Raw genomic sequence first — 15,543 nt, forward strand, 5'->3', positions numbered from 1 at the left:
TTGATTGCTCCTTGGGGTCCGAGAAACATCAGTGAGGTGGTGTCGGAAAATGGCCCTTTTTCCTTATGTCACTTGGAGAGATGAAAGTTAAAGTAAAACAGGCCATTATACATTTCCATTTACATCAGTAGAAACAGTAGAAATTCATTCTTTCATAAATAGTTACCACCATAATTGTCACAATAACTTGACATTAAATATATCACTTGTAGGACTATATTGTACCTTACATCAAACTAAATGTACACTAACCTTCCTTTCATATCCCAGATGTAACACTGGATCAGGATTTTGTTTGCTTGGATGGCCATCCAAAAAATGAATTGAACATACCTGAAAAAGAGTTATAAAAATAATCACACAAGTAAGTACATTGGGTTATCAAAATTTCAACAATTTTTATTTCACTCCTGGTAAACACTAAATCTAGAGCCGTTATGTTTATGTGAAAAAACGAAATACTGACAATAAAGTAATTCTTTGAATCTGCGTACAGTAATGATACATGAACGGTAAACTAATTAAGTAATTAGGATAAATTGATCAATAATGTAATTAATAAGTAAAGACATACCGTGCCATACCATGTTATCGGGAATTTGTTGCATAGTTTTACCCCACTAGTACTAGAGCACTGTAGGCACTACATGAATATGTCTAATTATGAGATAGCATATTGCGCCACTAATTATCTTGATAAATACATACCACACTGCTATCAGATGTGTGAAAATTGACCTGATTAACCCGTGACACCCAAACACGACGACGGTCTTCATTCACTTCCTAGGAAACCTGTGGAGATGATAAGGAAACAAGCAGGGGCAGTCCATCCGTGGCACTTTATGAACTGTACAGATCGATTCCTTCCATATACGAAGATTCTTCTGGCTATTTGTACAGTCTTTCCTAGCACAGATTCTCCCTGATCCACGACCATAAGGGCTACTTTTGTTCTTAGGCATATTTTCGAAAAAAAACAGTAAGTTTTCCGACGTCAAACATCAATATAAATTTATTTTGACATGAAAAATATTTTTCGAACCGAAGCGAAGACAGTACGTTGCCAACCTTTGCTCGCTTCGTGCGCATGTAAGAAAACTGGTCATTTTATCTATGCTGCGCAACCCATTTGCGCTACAGGTTGCCTGTGGTCAATGTTATGGGTAGCCAAATAAGCCCGGGGAACAACATGCTCTGCATGCTTATTCATGTGTGTCCTCTAATCCAAGGATATTTCCTGCTGGCTGCTGGCAAATGGGGGTACACCAATGAAGTCTGGGACCAACTGACTTGGGAACCAATTTGTTAATGATGGATACAGATCAAACAACATCGAAGGTTGGCATAACAAGATCTACATAGTGACACTGTTTATTCAGTGGTGAAATCCCTGTTAAGTCTGAAATGGATTGGTCTCAATGCCTTTTTCATCGGTCCTAATCATAGCATATTCATGTACACATAAATAGAGATTAATACATGAGTGCGTGCGCCATAATGTTTTTACAAAACGAGTATCTGAAAAAAAGTCATACATGTATTTCCAGAGCGAGAGAAATTCGTTTTAGGGTTTATTACACGTGTGCAACATATGATTTTTATGTACTCGGTTATGTTTCACTGTATGTATAATAAACTTGGTTACAGTCACTTCCTGAAAATATGAGCATAAGAGTTACCGTTCTTAGACTTCTGGCCATGGAGATGGTCAAGGTCAAAAGTTCAATACCATCACAGTCACTGCTGACAAACCAAGTCAAACAGATGTCTAAAACTTTGCTGTGTCAAACTTATGATTGTCTCAAAATAAAATCTGGGTCCCTACACATTCCATATTTACTTATTCAAACTCACAGCATTATTACATCTGTCCTTTCAAACCTTACCCAGTGATGTTTCATTGTATCTCCAAATATAGCAAACTATTTCATGTGATACTGTTAAGGAACACAACATAAAATCTGTTAATGTAGTTTCATATAATAGTGATTTATTTATATAGCGCTGTGTATCTGTCTGACTGAAGTCATAACAACCAACAACCACTGAGGGATGATGGGACAACAAGCAAGAACATCAGTTCATTTGACTTCTAGTCATTGAACTGAAAATGAAAACAAAACACGAAATTCATCACCATTCATATTCATATTCTGTGAAGAAATCATTTTCCATACAATCCTCAAATTAAAATGCACACAAACCTTGTGTACATATTTTTCATTAAAAAAGACTTCATCAGTTTCAACCACACACCTCCAACACATCCTGCATTAACATGAAGCAGTAAGGCACATAATATTAGAGTGGGTGAATAGAGTCTGAATCAAATAAACCAGTGATTAACAGCGTGGGTATTATGTCACTCACTCACTCACTCACTCACTGGAATATGATAACGCATGATCTGCTGAATCACACAGCTGTCATTTCTAACTGTCAAACAATTTCTGCTGCTTAGAACACTGACCAACGACCAAAACCCAGGCCTACACCAGGCAGTATAATGACAACATTTGTACAGACACCATGATCAAAGCAGAACAGTCATGTGTCAGTATTTTTCTCATGGGTCAAGGTAGTAGACTGCACAGTAGAGAGTGACTGAGGGCTGGTTGGTTGGTTTAACATCACACTCAGCAATATTCCAGCTATATGGTGACAGTATATAAATTATTGATTCTGGACTAGACGATCCACTGATCAACAGCATTCAGCAAATTTGACCACTCAATTCCATTAGTTGCCTTTTACGCCAAGTAAGGGTAACCAAGTAAGCAGATCTTCATGCATGGAGTTACTGAGGTTGTGAACTGGGTTTAGAACCACATTCAACTGTATTTCAGATATGTGATATTATGTGAGTTTCTTGGACCATTTCAGTAAAATCCACAAGCATCTAAATGCATCAATCAGGATCCAAACCAGTGATCACAGCTTTTTCTTAAATTTCAAAGAAACATAGCAGCTTCCATGACTCATCAACTCCAAGACAAAGTTTCAAGGTGGAGGTCTGAAATCTGCTCTTGCGTTGGATCATCAGGATTGCTACTTGAATTTATAGTGGTAGTTATCACAGTATTCTGTCCCTTCTTTCTCCAGTTTTGACTAGAAATATAATCTTCATCTCTGAACTTCCACAGACAGCATAAATCTTGCTAAAAAGAATATAATCCACCACAAAGATTCCACAGAATCAGGACATTCACCTCTCTATCTGCAACATCCATCCCTTAAAATTCACAAGACAGGAGCCACTCTCAGTTGTTTCCACAAACCAAGAAACCATGATCTCATGTCTCATTTACAGCAACATTGTTTTCTCAAGAAGACTCTTCATGTCTTCCCCTTATCACAGTTGAAATGCTGAGGTCATAGTGTTCCAGATTCAGCATCGTGTACACCACTGGTCCCTCAGCTAAAGAAGTAGACAGACTTCAACACATTTGTCAGATCAAATGTACCTGAAAGGATACAAATAACAATCACACAACCTGTCTACAGATGTGGTAGCTGCTAATTTTAACATCCATGCCACAAGGTCCATGCTTGTTTGATGTTAAATTTAGCAATATTCTGGCGACGACTGTCTGTACATAATGGAGCCATGAGTCATACAATTCAGTGACCAACAGCATCAATCTATGCAACTGGGACATGTTAATGAAGTCAGCGAGCCTGACCACCTGATCCCGTTAGTTGCCTCTTACAACAAGCAGGGATTGTTGAAGACAATCCTTTCAAGGATTACATTAAAACAATATTAATTTTTTAGAGGACCCCCCAACTCCAAACACGGGCGGGTGGCATACACAGAGGTGTCTGACCTTGTCATGATGTATTGTACTGCAAAGCATTTCGAGCTGAGGTCAAAATATTATTTCTTTTAAATGTAATACTTGCAAAGACACAAAGGCCGAGATTCTAACCCGGTTCTTCACGGGTTTACTTGATACTATGTAACAGACATAACATTATGATACAGGTCTTAAGATAATAAAAATGAATTATATGCCTAAAGTGAGATTGACTTTTCTACAGTACAATATGCCTGGTAGTGTACAACAGGGCCTAGATTTTCAGAGCTTACTCAGTGCTAAGATAGTTGTAAGTACCACACATGAACATTAACCTAAGACTATCTTAGCATGAAGAGCTTTGAAATTATAGGCCCAGAACATGATATAAGCAATTGTGACATCCTCACCACGAGATGGGACCTCAGCCAACACAGAACTGAGGAATGTCTCAGCAATTTCAGGTTCAGTTTCTGAATCACCATCCCTGGAAGAAAACGAAGAAACACTCATGAATCTGTAACCTCATCTTAAGGACTGATAGCTACATAAACCATTTTCACATAGCTGCAGCATGATGTATAGATATTAATTTGTATACTGTTACCATGCTTCACCTACCTGTTCAAAACCTGGAGAAACTACGAAAGTGTGTCAATGTACCTACCTGCTGAACATCTGCAGAAGATACGGACACAGACGCTCAAGGTACAACCTATCTTCTGAACACCTGCAGAAGATTCTGACACAGGTATTGAAAGGACAACCTACCTCCTGAACACCTGCAGGATATACTGACACAGGTACTGAATGTACAACCTACCTGCTTCACACCTGCAGAAAACCCTGACACAGGTACTCAAGGTACCACCTACCTGCAGATCATTTGTAGGAGATATTGACACAGCTCAAGGTACCACCTACCTGCAGAACATTTGTAGGAGATACTGACACAGCTCAAGGTACACCTATCACCTACCTGCAGAACATTTGTAGGAGATACTGGCACAGATCTTCAAGGATGGGCTGTTCATGCAGGGCCACAAACTGCTCTCTGCATATCTGATCAAACACACATCAGGGAGTTTATTAAAATATTTTTTTACATTGGGTTATTTTTTAAGAAGGACACCACAACTATGCTTCACAGATCAGTCTTCACAGCTGGTGTCTGCTGACAATAACATATATGTATGTGATATGTATACTGTAATCTTAAGAACACTTGAAAATTTGTAACAAATCAAAATTTCAGAACACATTTAAAGCCAACAAATGTTTATTTTTTGTACATGAGGCCTGACAATTGAAGCCAGTCTAAGTCTGTGTTTATATATTGCATGTGTGAGACTCACTCTATTCATGATCTCCACATCAGCTGGATGTGTCCAGTAGCAGTCGTGTACAGACACGTAGGTGATGCCAGCCCTGAAACACAGAGTCCATCAGAGTGTCAGGAGGAATTAAATATACTGGACAAACTAAGTTAGGGATATTGGTATTTTGATGACTGATATTTTATCAGTATGTCAATGAATAAATACATCATTCATAATTTCAAATATTGCAAATATCACTCACTATTTTTGTCCAGTATATTATCACCGTTTAGATAACTAGAAGACTTTTCATTAATTCATAGCCAACGTATATGGGAAAACATACTCTAAAGTTTCACAGGTAGGATGTTGTCATCTAACCCTGTTTCAACAGGATGGAGAACCTTGACAGTTTGGTAACTTTGATAGTGACATCCAACTTGCATGGAAAATTCAACTATTATTTCACAAAAGGTTCTTTTGTATAACTATTTTGAGAATAGTTAGTACCTGAAGAAAAATCCCAAACGGTGGTATTGTTACGAGAGTGTATTTTCTGTAAATTGTATTATTGATTAAGTGATAGTTATTATTGGTCACATTTCGTATCATAAATGTTCAGCGCTATTAGTATCTTAGCAACAGGCCTTTAAAGTAGTGCTCCAGAGTTGCCTCCCTTGACTAGCAGTGTTTACTTCCAGGAGCCTGAGAAAGTTCTAATTTGGGGGCAATGTTGTTGCAACGTGTTTGAATATTCAGGAATTAGTGACTGTGAACATATATAAGGCTGATTATTGTGTTGACACACACACACATGGACACATGAATAACTGGAGAACATCATTCGGCCTACATCAATCTGCCTGCCTTTGTCAGTCTCTGACCTACATGACCGCTGCGTGACTGCGTTACCCTCTGTACAACTTGTTTCTCACTCTCAAACCAAGACTTTGGTGAGTTGATATATCTGTGAGATTGCCACACGGAAGTATGATGAGCCAGGTTGTTTGTGGTTATTGATTACATTGATAACATGAACACAATCATGCTGTAGTGCTCCCTGGGATATTAAATAACCCAAGCTGCATGTGGTGATCTCATCACAACTGCTACATGTGCGTCAGATCGGTAATGGATCGAATTCTTGGAAACCTTCACAGTAAGAATCCAAATTAGAAACACAGAGGTGACTTTGACTTTAACCCATGGGACCACCATACGACACATACAATGACATACATACTCTCTATGGTTCAACACAATCAACATTTGAATGAATGTGGATACACTGTGTCGGTTTTCTACAGGGGCACCTGCTTAATTCTGCATGTACACCTGTATGACTGTGTATACTCTGGGGGTTCACCATGTGGACGGATACCTGCATGACTGTATAGACTCTTATTTGGTTCATCTGTAGGGCTCTGTATACTCTTTATGTGTTCACCACTGGAATACCTGTATGACTGTGTATACTCTCTATGTGTTCACCACTGGAACACCTGTATGACTGTGTATACTCTCTGTGTTCACCACTGGAACACCTGTATGACTGTGTATACTCTCTAGGGGTTCACCACTGGAACACCTGTATGACTGTGTATACTCTCTATGTGTTCACCACTGGAACACCTGTATGACTGTGTATACTCTCTATGTGTTCACCACTGGAACACCTGTATGACTGTGCATACTCTCTAGGGGTTCACCATGTGGATGGACACCTGTATGACTGTGTATACTCTCTATGTGTTCAACACTGGAACACCTGTATGACTGTGTATACTCTCTAGGGGTTCACCACTGGAACACCTGTATGACTGTGTATACTCTCTATGTGTTCACCACTGGAACACCTGTATGACTGTGTATACTCTCTATGTGTTCACCACTGGAACACCTGTATGACTGTGTATACTCTCTATGTGTTCACCACTGGAACACCTGTATGACTGTGCATACTCTCTAGGGGTTCACCATGTGGACGGACACCTGTATGACTGTGTATACTCTCTATGTGTTCACCACTGGAACACCTGTATGACTGTGTATACTCTCTAGGGGTTCACCATGTGGATGGACACCTGTATGACTGCATAGACTCATATGGTTCACCTCCGGGACAACTGTCTTGACTGTGGGTCCATGTCACCTACCTCAAACAGTACAGGGATGTCAGCATCATGTGAGAGGAATCCAGTGAGTGGATGAAGTTTGGAGGGAAAGCATTTTTCTGTTTAACAGAATTTGGTTTGCTGAAAAAAAAAAGTACATGAAAGTTTTCTGTAAGACCAATCATAAATTCCGAAGTGCTTTATGTATGTGTTGAACAGTGTTCACCTTTCTTGTGACTCAACAGAATATGCTTGGCTCAATTTCCTAGTTATGAGGAAAGAGATGGACTTCATCTCCTTTTAACAAATATTTCAGCAAAACTGTGTTCTGCCAGTTATATACAGGAAGAAAAAGTTCAGATAGACATTCACCACCTTGCTTCAGCCCATGGATATGGGTATGGTGACAAGAATCACAAGCTTGTATAAACTGGAAACTGAATGTCTGATTGTTTCACCTTTAACACAATGTCACTTGTGCCATCAACAATTGACATCATATACAAGTTCAACTCAAACAGTAAGAAAAGGATAAGACTCAAAGTAAACACAGAGTAGAAGTCCACACTAGATAGATGTTAGCTGTTTACAGATGTACACATAATATTCCAGATGTTTGTAATCTGAATCAGAGTCTGCATCATCCAATCCAATGACCTACTTCAACAGCCTGAAGACAATATGGATGTTACCACACTGATCAACTAAACTTGAAAGTCTGATCCCATCAGCAGCCTCTTAAAACAAGCATTGCCTCCTGCATAACAGCTGCAACCTCAATCTCCAAAGTGCTTTCCCATCCCACACCCACCCATACAAAAAGACTGGAGTCAAGTTGTCCCTACTTTTCATTGATACAGGAGTCCATGATGTTCATTCCAAGCCTGCTGAAGGTCAGCTGTTTGTGGTAAGGCTGCACGACCAACAAACCGAGGGGTGTTATCCATTCCACTGGCTTGTGGCGGATCGTGGAAATGAGCTGCGCACTCAGAGTCAGCCAGTCCTGAAACACAGAGGAGATTCATGATGAGCAACATCAGATACATAAACCATCAAGTTCACATTTCAAACAGTGGTGTCTATCAGATTCTAACAGTTATCTTTATTAGAATCTGTACTATATCTTATAGAAGTACAGAGCACGATGAGCTTGATTTGGGGTAATTTAAAGACAACAGTGCATAGATACTACACAATTTCTGAAACTTATATACAAATGCTATCAAAACAAATATACAGAAACATAAGTAGTCACTAAAATGAGTGCGATGCCATAGAAAGTATTCACCTGAATTTCTCTTGTGGCAGTGAATTTCTCCCGGAGACACTGGAAGGTCTTTTCAGTGAGGTAGGTACTAGCTCTCCACACTTCCTCCTGGGGGAATTCTGGTATATCTTTCAGTTTACGCTGGATCTGGTACTTGGCACCATACTTTGTGACACCATACACTGTGGTCATGACAGTCTGTTTGATGACCTGCGACATGGACATCACACTTAACATGACAGGCTTCCACATCAGTCAGACAATGTGCTCATGACATAATGTTTAGGTAACACTTTCAGTTCACATCAGCAAACATACTGATGTAATACGCACCTCTGTTGCAGTGGGTCGCCTAGTGACAGTAAGGTTCAGATGAGCGTCAAGGTTCAATGTTGTTTTAACGCTCTCAGTAGCAGACTTTGCATTGTGTATTATTTTAATGAATGCTAACTTTGTGCCTTGAAACCAGAACCTTTCACGAACTTTATTTCAGGTGCTATGGTAGTTAAAGTCATGGCTAAAGATTGTCACAGAATAATAACAATTCAAATTCATCAATTAAATATAATTTAATAATTAATAAAAGTAACCAAACAGAATAAATACAAGCTTTCCTCACACCTAGTAATCTGTTTAGTGTAAAAAGAGAATCCTTACAAATTAATTCCTACAAAATAAAGCCTACTGTAATCCTATCATTTCCCCCATCCACCAATCCACACCACCCACACACACTAACTATAAGGAAAGGAGGAAGATCCCCCGACTTAATATACAACCAGGGTATCCTGAATCAAACAACTTCTGAGAGTGTTACATGCCCTTATATACCCCCAGCACTAACCATTAACCCTGGTCAAGTAGCTGCCTTCTGGCCCACAATGAAGTCAGCCAACCAATCATGGCAGCTCAACCATACTGCACTTGGAATGCGTATAAGAAAACACATCAGGATATGCCAACTGAGCTTGGCATGTCAGCACAAGCTGCGACTGTAAACTGACTGGGAAAGGATAATTCCAACAGAATTTAACTGTCAAAACGAAGGTAACAAGTGAAATTTTATAAACTACATGCATCCTCTTAAGAAATCACTTATTTCTGGTAACTAACATATCAAACTTCTGACTAATTAACATTACAAACCCAATACCTGATAGCATGGAAAATAACACTTCTTAAAAGAAAATCCATTTTCCTACACTGACAACACAAAACAAGTAAAAAGCTCTGAAAACGTAATATGAACTATTACTGGTTTGGTATTTTGTAACTGATAAAACATTACCAATCTCCTATGATCTTTGAAAAATGATTATAATTAAAAAAACACCCCAAAAATGTCATATTCCACAGGTGCATTTGTTTGTTTCTTGAATGTTATTTTATTGGTTTGTTTGTTCAGTGGTTGATATTATCACAGATCCACTGGTGTACAATGGTAGATAATCAACCAATAAGAAGTCAGCCGTAACAATGAATTATGAGCACCTGCCAACACACAAGAATACAAAGTTGTTGCTGACAGCCATTAGCAGGTGGATACAGCACAATGTAAATTTTCAGTATTATTATTCTTATGACACTGGCTGACTCTGCCTCTACTTACTTTTCGTCTGACAAATCCATCCAGCAACTTGGCTATCTCAAGTCCCTCCTCTGCATCCCGTTGCCGCACCTGCTCCACCTGCAACATGTACCACTGCATACCACCTGCATCTTCAACATAATCTTCATCAGCTTGATCACCAGCCTTCATCATATTGACATCACCATCATAAGCATTACCACATTTTAATCTACGTTAACTACATCCCCTAAATTAACAAATCTGCAACATCCAACTAAGAGAAAGGTGTAGCTACCTAAAAATTTAACAAATGTACATATATTCTAAAATAAATTTGTAAGTGAGTGAGTGAGTTTAGTTTCATGCCAAACTCAGCAATATTTTATCTATATGGAGGAAGTCTGTAAACAATTGAATCTGAACTAGACAATCCAGTGATCTAAAGCATCAGCATCAGTCTTTGCAACTGGGAGCCGATGACATGTGTTAACTAAGTGAGCAAGCCTGACCACCCGATCCTGATAGTCGCCTCTCACAAAAAGCATGCGTTACTGAAGACCAGTATTCTAACACGGACATGCATGGGTAAAATCAGCAAGCACATCAATGAATATTAACATATTTTTCAGATTTGCGGACTTTCAGATATTTCAGGTGTCAGTGAATATTTGACGCCAAGGATCATGTTCAAGTCTTCAAAGCATCAAATACCCAACTCTACCCTCAAATGACATTGTTTATCGCTTCAATCATCACAGTCCCTACCAGCTCCGCCACATCACTGTACACATCTTGAGGTTCATTAAAAGGACAGAGGTTGACAGACTCCGCACCCGACTGGTCCCGCCCCAATGCAGCGTAATGCTGCAGTCCATTACAAGACCCATCCTGAAACAAATATATTGGTATTTGGTGGCATTACATTTGCTTATCCAGGAATTATGTTTGTGCTTTTGTTTCCATACACCAAATAATAAACCAGGCACACTACCAAATAGAAAATACATGCTCACTATAGTCTCTTTGTCTCCAAATGAAAACAATGAAGTGCAAAATAACTGCAATTCTGAAATAGTGCAATAAATGTGAACACGATACATGGCAATGAATACCTTTCAGAGAGGCCTTAGGTAATATCAGTTAAGCACCTATTACCATCAAATGAAATTTCCTCATATTTTTCTAAAACTGGTGGTTGGGACATCTTTTTTATGAGCATAACTTGACAGCAAAAACTGTTTAACTTAAAAAATATAAATAGAAACACTAAGAAAAGAGGAAAAGAAAAACATTGGTCATCACACCATACAAGTAATAGGTGTGTGGGCACTGACAGTGCCAAGATATCAGGTCTGTCCAGCACTTCTGCCAAATGTCCCCAAACTTTTCTCCCTTACCTGATGCACGGGCAGGTGGCAGACATACTGAGAGGGGTCAGGTGAGCGGACAACGTTGGCGATCTCCTTGCAGCATGCCAGGGTCTGCCAGGGCTCATCTGATCCTTGCCACCACCTGTTTCCCTACAGAAAATAGACACAGGACAATGGACACAAAGCACTGCACACAATTTAACACCAGGACAGTGATTTTGGATACTGAATTCCACTCAAATGTCTAAAATCATTCTTCTTTCTTTCACATAAGTTTGTGATAATATTCTCTGAGCCTTTAGGTCAAGACTTTGATGTAGTGGTGACCAGGTGTATAAAACCTAAGCGTCAACTCTATGTGCAGAAACTTTCAGTGTTGTCACAACCTCTAGTGTACAGTACACAGCCCTGTGCACTTAAAAGAACCCATGAATCCATTGGTAAATGAATACATGCAAACACCTAGTTGTGGAAAAAGCAATGTCCAGCAAAATTTGGACAAAGTATTGTGACTATGTGTCCAAATCCTACCAGCTGTGAATGGGTACCTCGTAAGGATAAGAACGCCACAATGACTCAGACTCAGAGTTTTATAATCCCCAGGGAGTTGAGAATGATAGTATGATGTGATTACATTTGCATAGAACAGCACACATGTTGTCAATCTCATGATTGTCGGATCCAGACTCTATCATTTATTGACTACTGACATGTAAGACAAATATTACCAAGTGTGGCATTGAACAACAAACAAAGAAACTTTAAACCTAAATTTCTCAAATATTCTAACGGAACATCAAGTACTTCTGCTGACTAAAGTACTTAAGACAATTCAGGAGTATTCCAGGTTTATGGTGGTGGTCTTGATATGCAGAAAATCATCCAGATATTTATAGGATTTCTTTTATTTTATGATCAACCTTGTTTGAACTTTTTGTTATTTAAAGAGCTGTGGCAGTTCTTACCATATCAACTGCCGATTAATCTATCATCACCAAAAAAGGCAGATATGTACCCAAGTAAGGTCAACCCAATAATATCTATCATTTAATTACAAATGAATCCATTAGTATGTTCCACCGCTCGTCTGACAAGCACCCCTCCATTAGAAGCACCATCTCATAGACTCACCCAATGAAATGGTGAGTGAGTGAGTTTAGTTTTACTTTGTTTTTTAGCAATATTCCAGCAATATCACGTAGGGGTACACCAGAAATAGGCTTCACATACTGTGCCTATATGGGGAATCAAACCCAGGTCATCGGTGTGATGTGTGAATGCCTTAACCACTAGGCTACCCCACCATCCCCACTTAACAGTAACAACCCAACGGTCATCACTCTACTACATCCACATCACTGTTTTGCTAGACAAAAATCCCTGCTGTGCTAGAACCTTACCACTACTTCATCGTGTACCAATAATGCCTGAAGCTATGATTGGCTTGTAACCCTTTACAAACAGACAAACAATATGATGACAGACACACTGCTGAAAGTAGGACCAGAACACACTCGCTCAGGCCTTACAATGATAATCAACATTTCCAATTCTCAAAAGACAACATACCGTCATCGGATTATCTGCTGAGTCTAAAATATCTGGCATCATTTCATTGGCATACACCAATCGGTCTTTGTTTGATGATCTGGAAGAATACACAGAGAAACATTACAGGGATTTCTGTACACCTGTGCTCCGTTGTTCAAAACAACCTTATCTCTTAATGTCAACCATATCCCTAAGATTACAACCTTAGACCTGAGAGCAGAGAGTGTACAGAGATGGAATGAGTCAACTGGACATGCTACATTCTTGTGGTAACTAGGGACGCTTCCCTTACTCCTGCGATGAAGAGTTCAGCCTTAGTTAAGGTTACGGTCTGAGTTAAGGTTGCCCTAAGGTTGTTTTGTGCAACGGGCGCATCTTTTTCTTAAGGTGATCGCAACTCTAACCTTAGTGTCTATGGTTCATCATAGCCAAGGTTGTTTTGAACAACAGAACACTGCTTGGGAATGATATTTAGCCTGTGTCAAATACATCAAATGCCAGTAATCATTCTCAAATTGGGATTATATTTCCTGTATTGCAAGCAGTTACATGGTTCATAAGTTAATAAAAATCATCCTGGTTTATTATTCAATATGTAAAACACTGCACATATAATCAAATGAACCTTTGAATCCTGTTTCATCTCTTCACTTAGCAGTGGAGTCTTCATTTAAACTCATCAACACCAACGCCTAACATTCAGGAATCGTAAAAAATTAATAAACTCACATATTTTTTTTCACTCTTTTAACCATTACATATGAAAGACATGGCTAGTCTTAAGCAGAACCCCAGGTTTTTTTTCTTAAAAAATGGAGTTAATACCAAGCAATTAAAAGTTGCCAAAAAGTCGCCCTCTTCCCACTCGCCTGCTAACGAAACCACACACAGGTTACATATCTCTGTCACCAGAGCACTGCAGCGAAATGCAGTGATGGCATGGGAGGAAGGATCTTCAGTTACATATAAAATGTGTACATGTCAACAAAGACATGCCGAATCGTTAGGTTGCCATCAAATGCTCCCAGGTGTCAGGTGATGGTGTCACCATCCACAGATTTCCTTGGGACTCCTAAGTTCATGTTAAATATGTTGTTTGTGAGTGCAAAGTGAGCATTGTGGAAGCCTGTACCTATTAAATGGGGTGATTGGACACCCAACTAACTTCCTAGATAGAAGAGGCTATTTCCATCGAGTTAAACAAATCCAAAATACTTACTAATAAATGATTGACAACCAAAAGGATTTTGCACGACACAACCTGTAAGACAAGGATTTCTTCCTGGGAAGTAATCAAGGTTTTCGTCGAAGTGACAGTAATAGTACAAGTAGTATTATACTGACACCCACCTCACTTCCAAGAGAGAAATTGTTATGTTACAAGCAATGTCATGCAAAATCCTATTGTATATCAATCAAAATACATAGTTTACTACCAGTAGAAAGTAGTTTAGGTTTTGTAACTCGGTGAAACCAATCGTAAATAGCATTTATTCTCAGACTGACGGATGTTCTCAACTGGGAACCGCCATTTTTCAAAATTGTGGCATCTTGGTCTAAAGTCAGTTTGAGAATCAGTTAGATTTAGATTATTTCCTACTCATAGTTAACTATGTTTTTCAATCGTGACCAAAAAGATTTTGCATGACATGCTTGTAAGAGAATGATTTATATCCATTAAGAAGTGATTTTGATAGAATCGTTGATGAAAACTAGTTGTATCTCGGAAAATAAGCAAACCAGGTGACAAAATTAAATGGCAGTAGATTATGATGACATAAAGCTTTCATTTTCAAAATAATTGTCATGACTGTGGGTTAGACAAACATATAAACAAGACAATTTACCCCTGTAAATGTACATGAATACTACCGCAACCCACCCAGGTATACCTCATATTAAGTCAAAGGGGTGTGCTCCTCTAAATGGCTGAAATTTCGTCTGCAGGAGTGAAATGTGCACTGTTGTCAAAAAGGTTGATTTAAGGTAATTAAATGTCGAAATGAGTAGTTTTATTGATGGGGTTTCATTAATAACAATGTCAATAAATGATTTATGCATCTGTAACCCCTCAAAGAATATATGATCTTTAAGCAGCTTTTATCATTGATTTTACTTTAAACATGAGGAATAATATTACTTCGTAAGCAATCTTTTTCAGTAGGTCTAAAAGCTAATATTATCCACAGTGCCAACTTGACAAATACTCTGGAAGGAAATACATTTCCCAGCCAAATCTACATCAAAGTCCCCCTGTATCTGTCATGTCTCTCTATCAACATCTAAGTGTAACAAAACCGTCTTACAGTCAAACATCACAACTGTAAACAGATTACAATACAAGATATACTGCTGCTGCACTGTACCTCTTCTTGAAGCCAGTCAGATTGATGAGGTGAATCTTCAGCCAGTCCAACCCGTGATCACCCAGTGGTTTACCCTTAGCAAACATCAGAATACTCCGAGCTACGTCACTCCCTGAAACAAAGCATGACAACACACTTATGGAAAATGATAATAACTGAGTATAGTTGGTGCCACTACGTCATGGA

The 15,543-nt window shown here is 38.9% G+C and overlaps 1 protein-coding gene across 1 annotated transcript in view; it reads right to left on the minus strand.

The window, feature by feature from the left end:
- Positions 1-1,971: 1,971 nt before the first annotated feature.
- LOC137268197 (DNA-directed RNA polymerase, mitochondrial-like) overlaps positions 1,972-15,543 on the minus strand; it is a 40,205-nt gene continuing 26,633 nt past the window's right edge. The window contains exons 21-32 of the mRNA XM_067802734.1: positions 15,358-15,469; positions 13,010-13,088; positions 11,468-11,590; positions 10,836-10,958; positions 10,110-10,187; positions 8,522-8,710; positions 8,079-8,236; positions 7,276-7,374; positions 5,156-5,228; positions 4,780-4,862; positions 4,211-4,287; positions 1,972-3,467 (exon numbers count right to left, since the gene is read on the minus strand). Of these exons, the coding sequence (XP_067658835.1) occupies positions 3,418-3,467; positions 4,211-4,287; positions 4,780-4,862; positions 5,156-5,228; positions 7,276-7,374; positions 8,079-8,236; positions 8,522-8,710; positions 10,110-10,187; positions 10,836-10,958; positions 11,468-11,590; positions 13,010-13,088; positions 15,358-15,469 (1,244 nt within the window). The 3' untranslated portion in view covers positions 1,972-3,417. The remainder of the gene's footprint in view (positions 3,468-4,210; positions 4,288-4,779; positions 4,863-5,155; positions 5,229-7,275; positions 7,375-8,078; positions 8,237-8,521; positions 8,711-10,109; positions 10,188-10,835; positions 10,959-11,467; positions 11,591-13,009; positions 13,089-15,357; positions 15,470-15,543) is intronic.

This window comes from Haliotis asinina, chromosome 16 (assembly GCF_037392515.1).
Source record: "Haliotis asinina isolate JCU_RB_2024 chromosome 16, JCU_Hal_asi_v2, whole genome shotgun sequence".
Classification (NCBI taxonomy): domain Eukaryota; kingdom Metazoa; phylum Mollusca; class Gastropoda; order Lepetellida; family Haliotidae; genus Haliotis; species Haliotis asinina.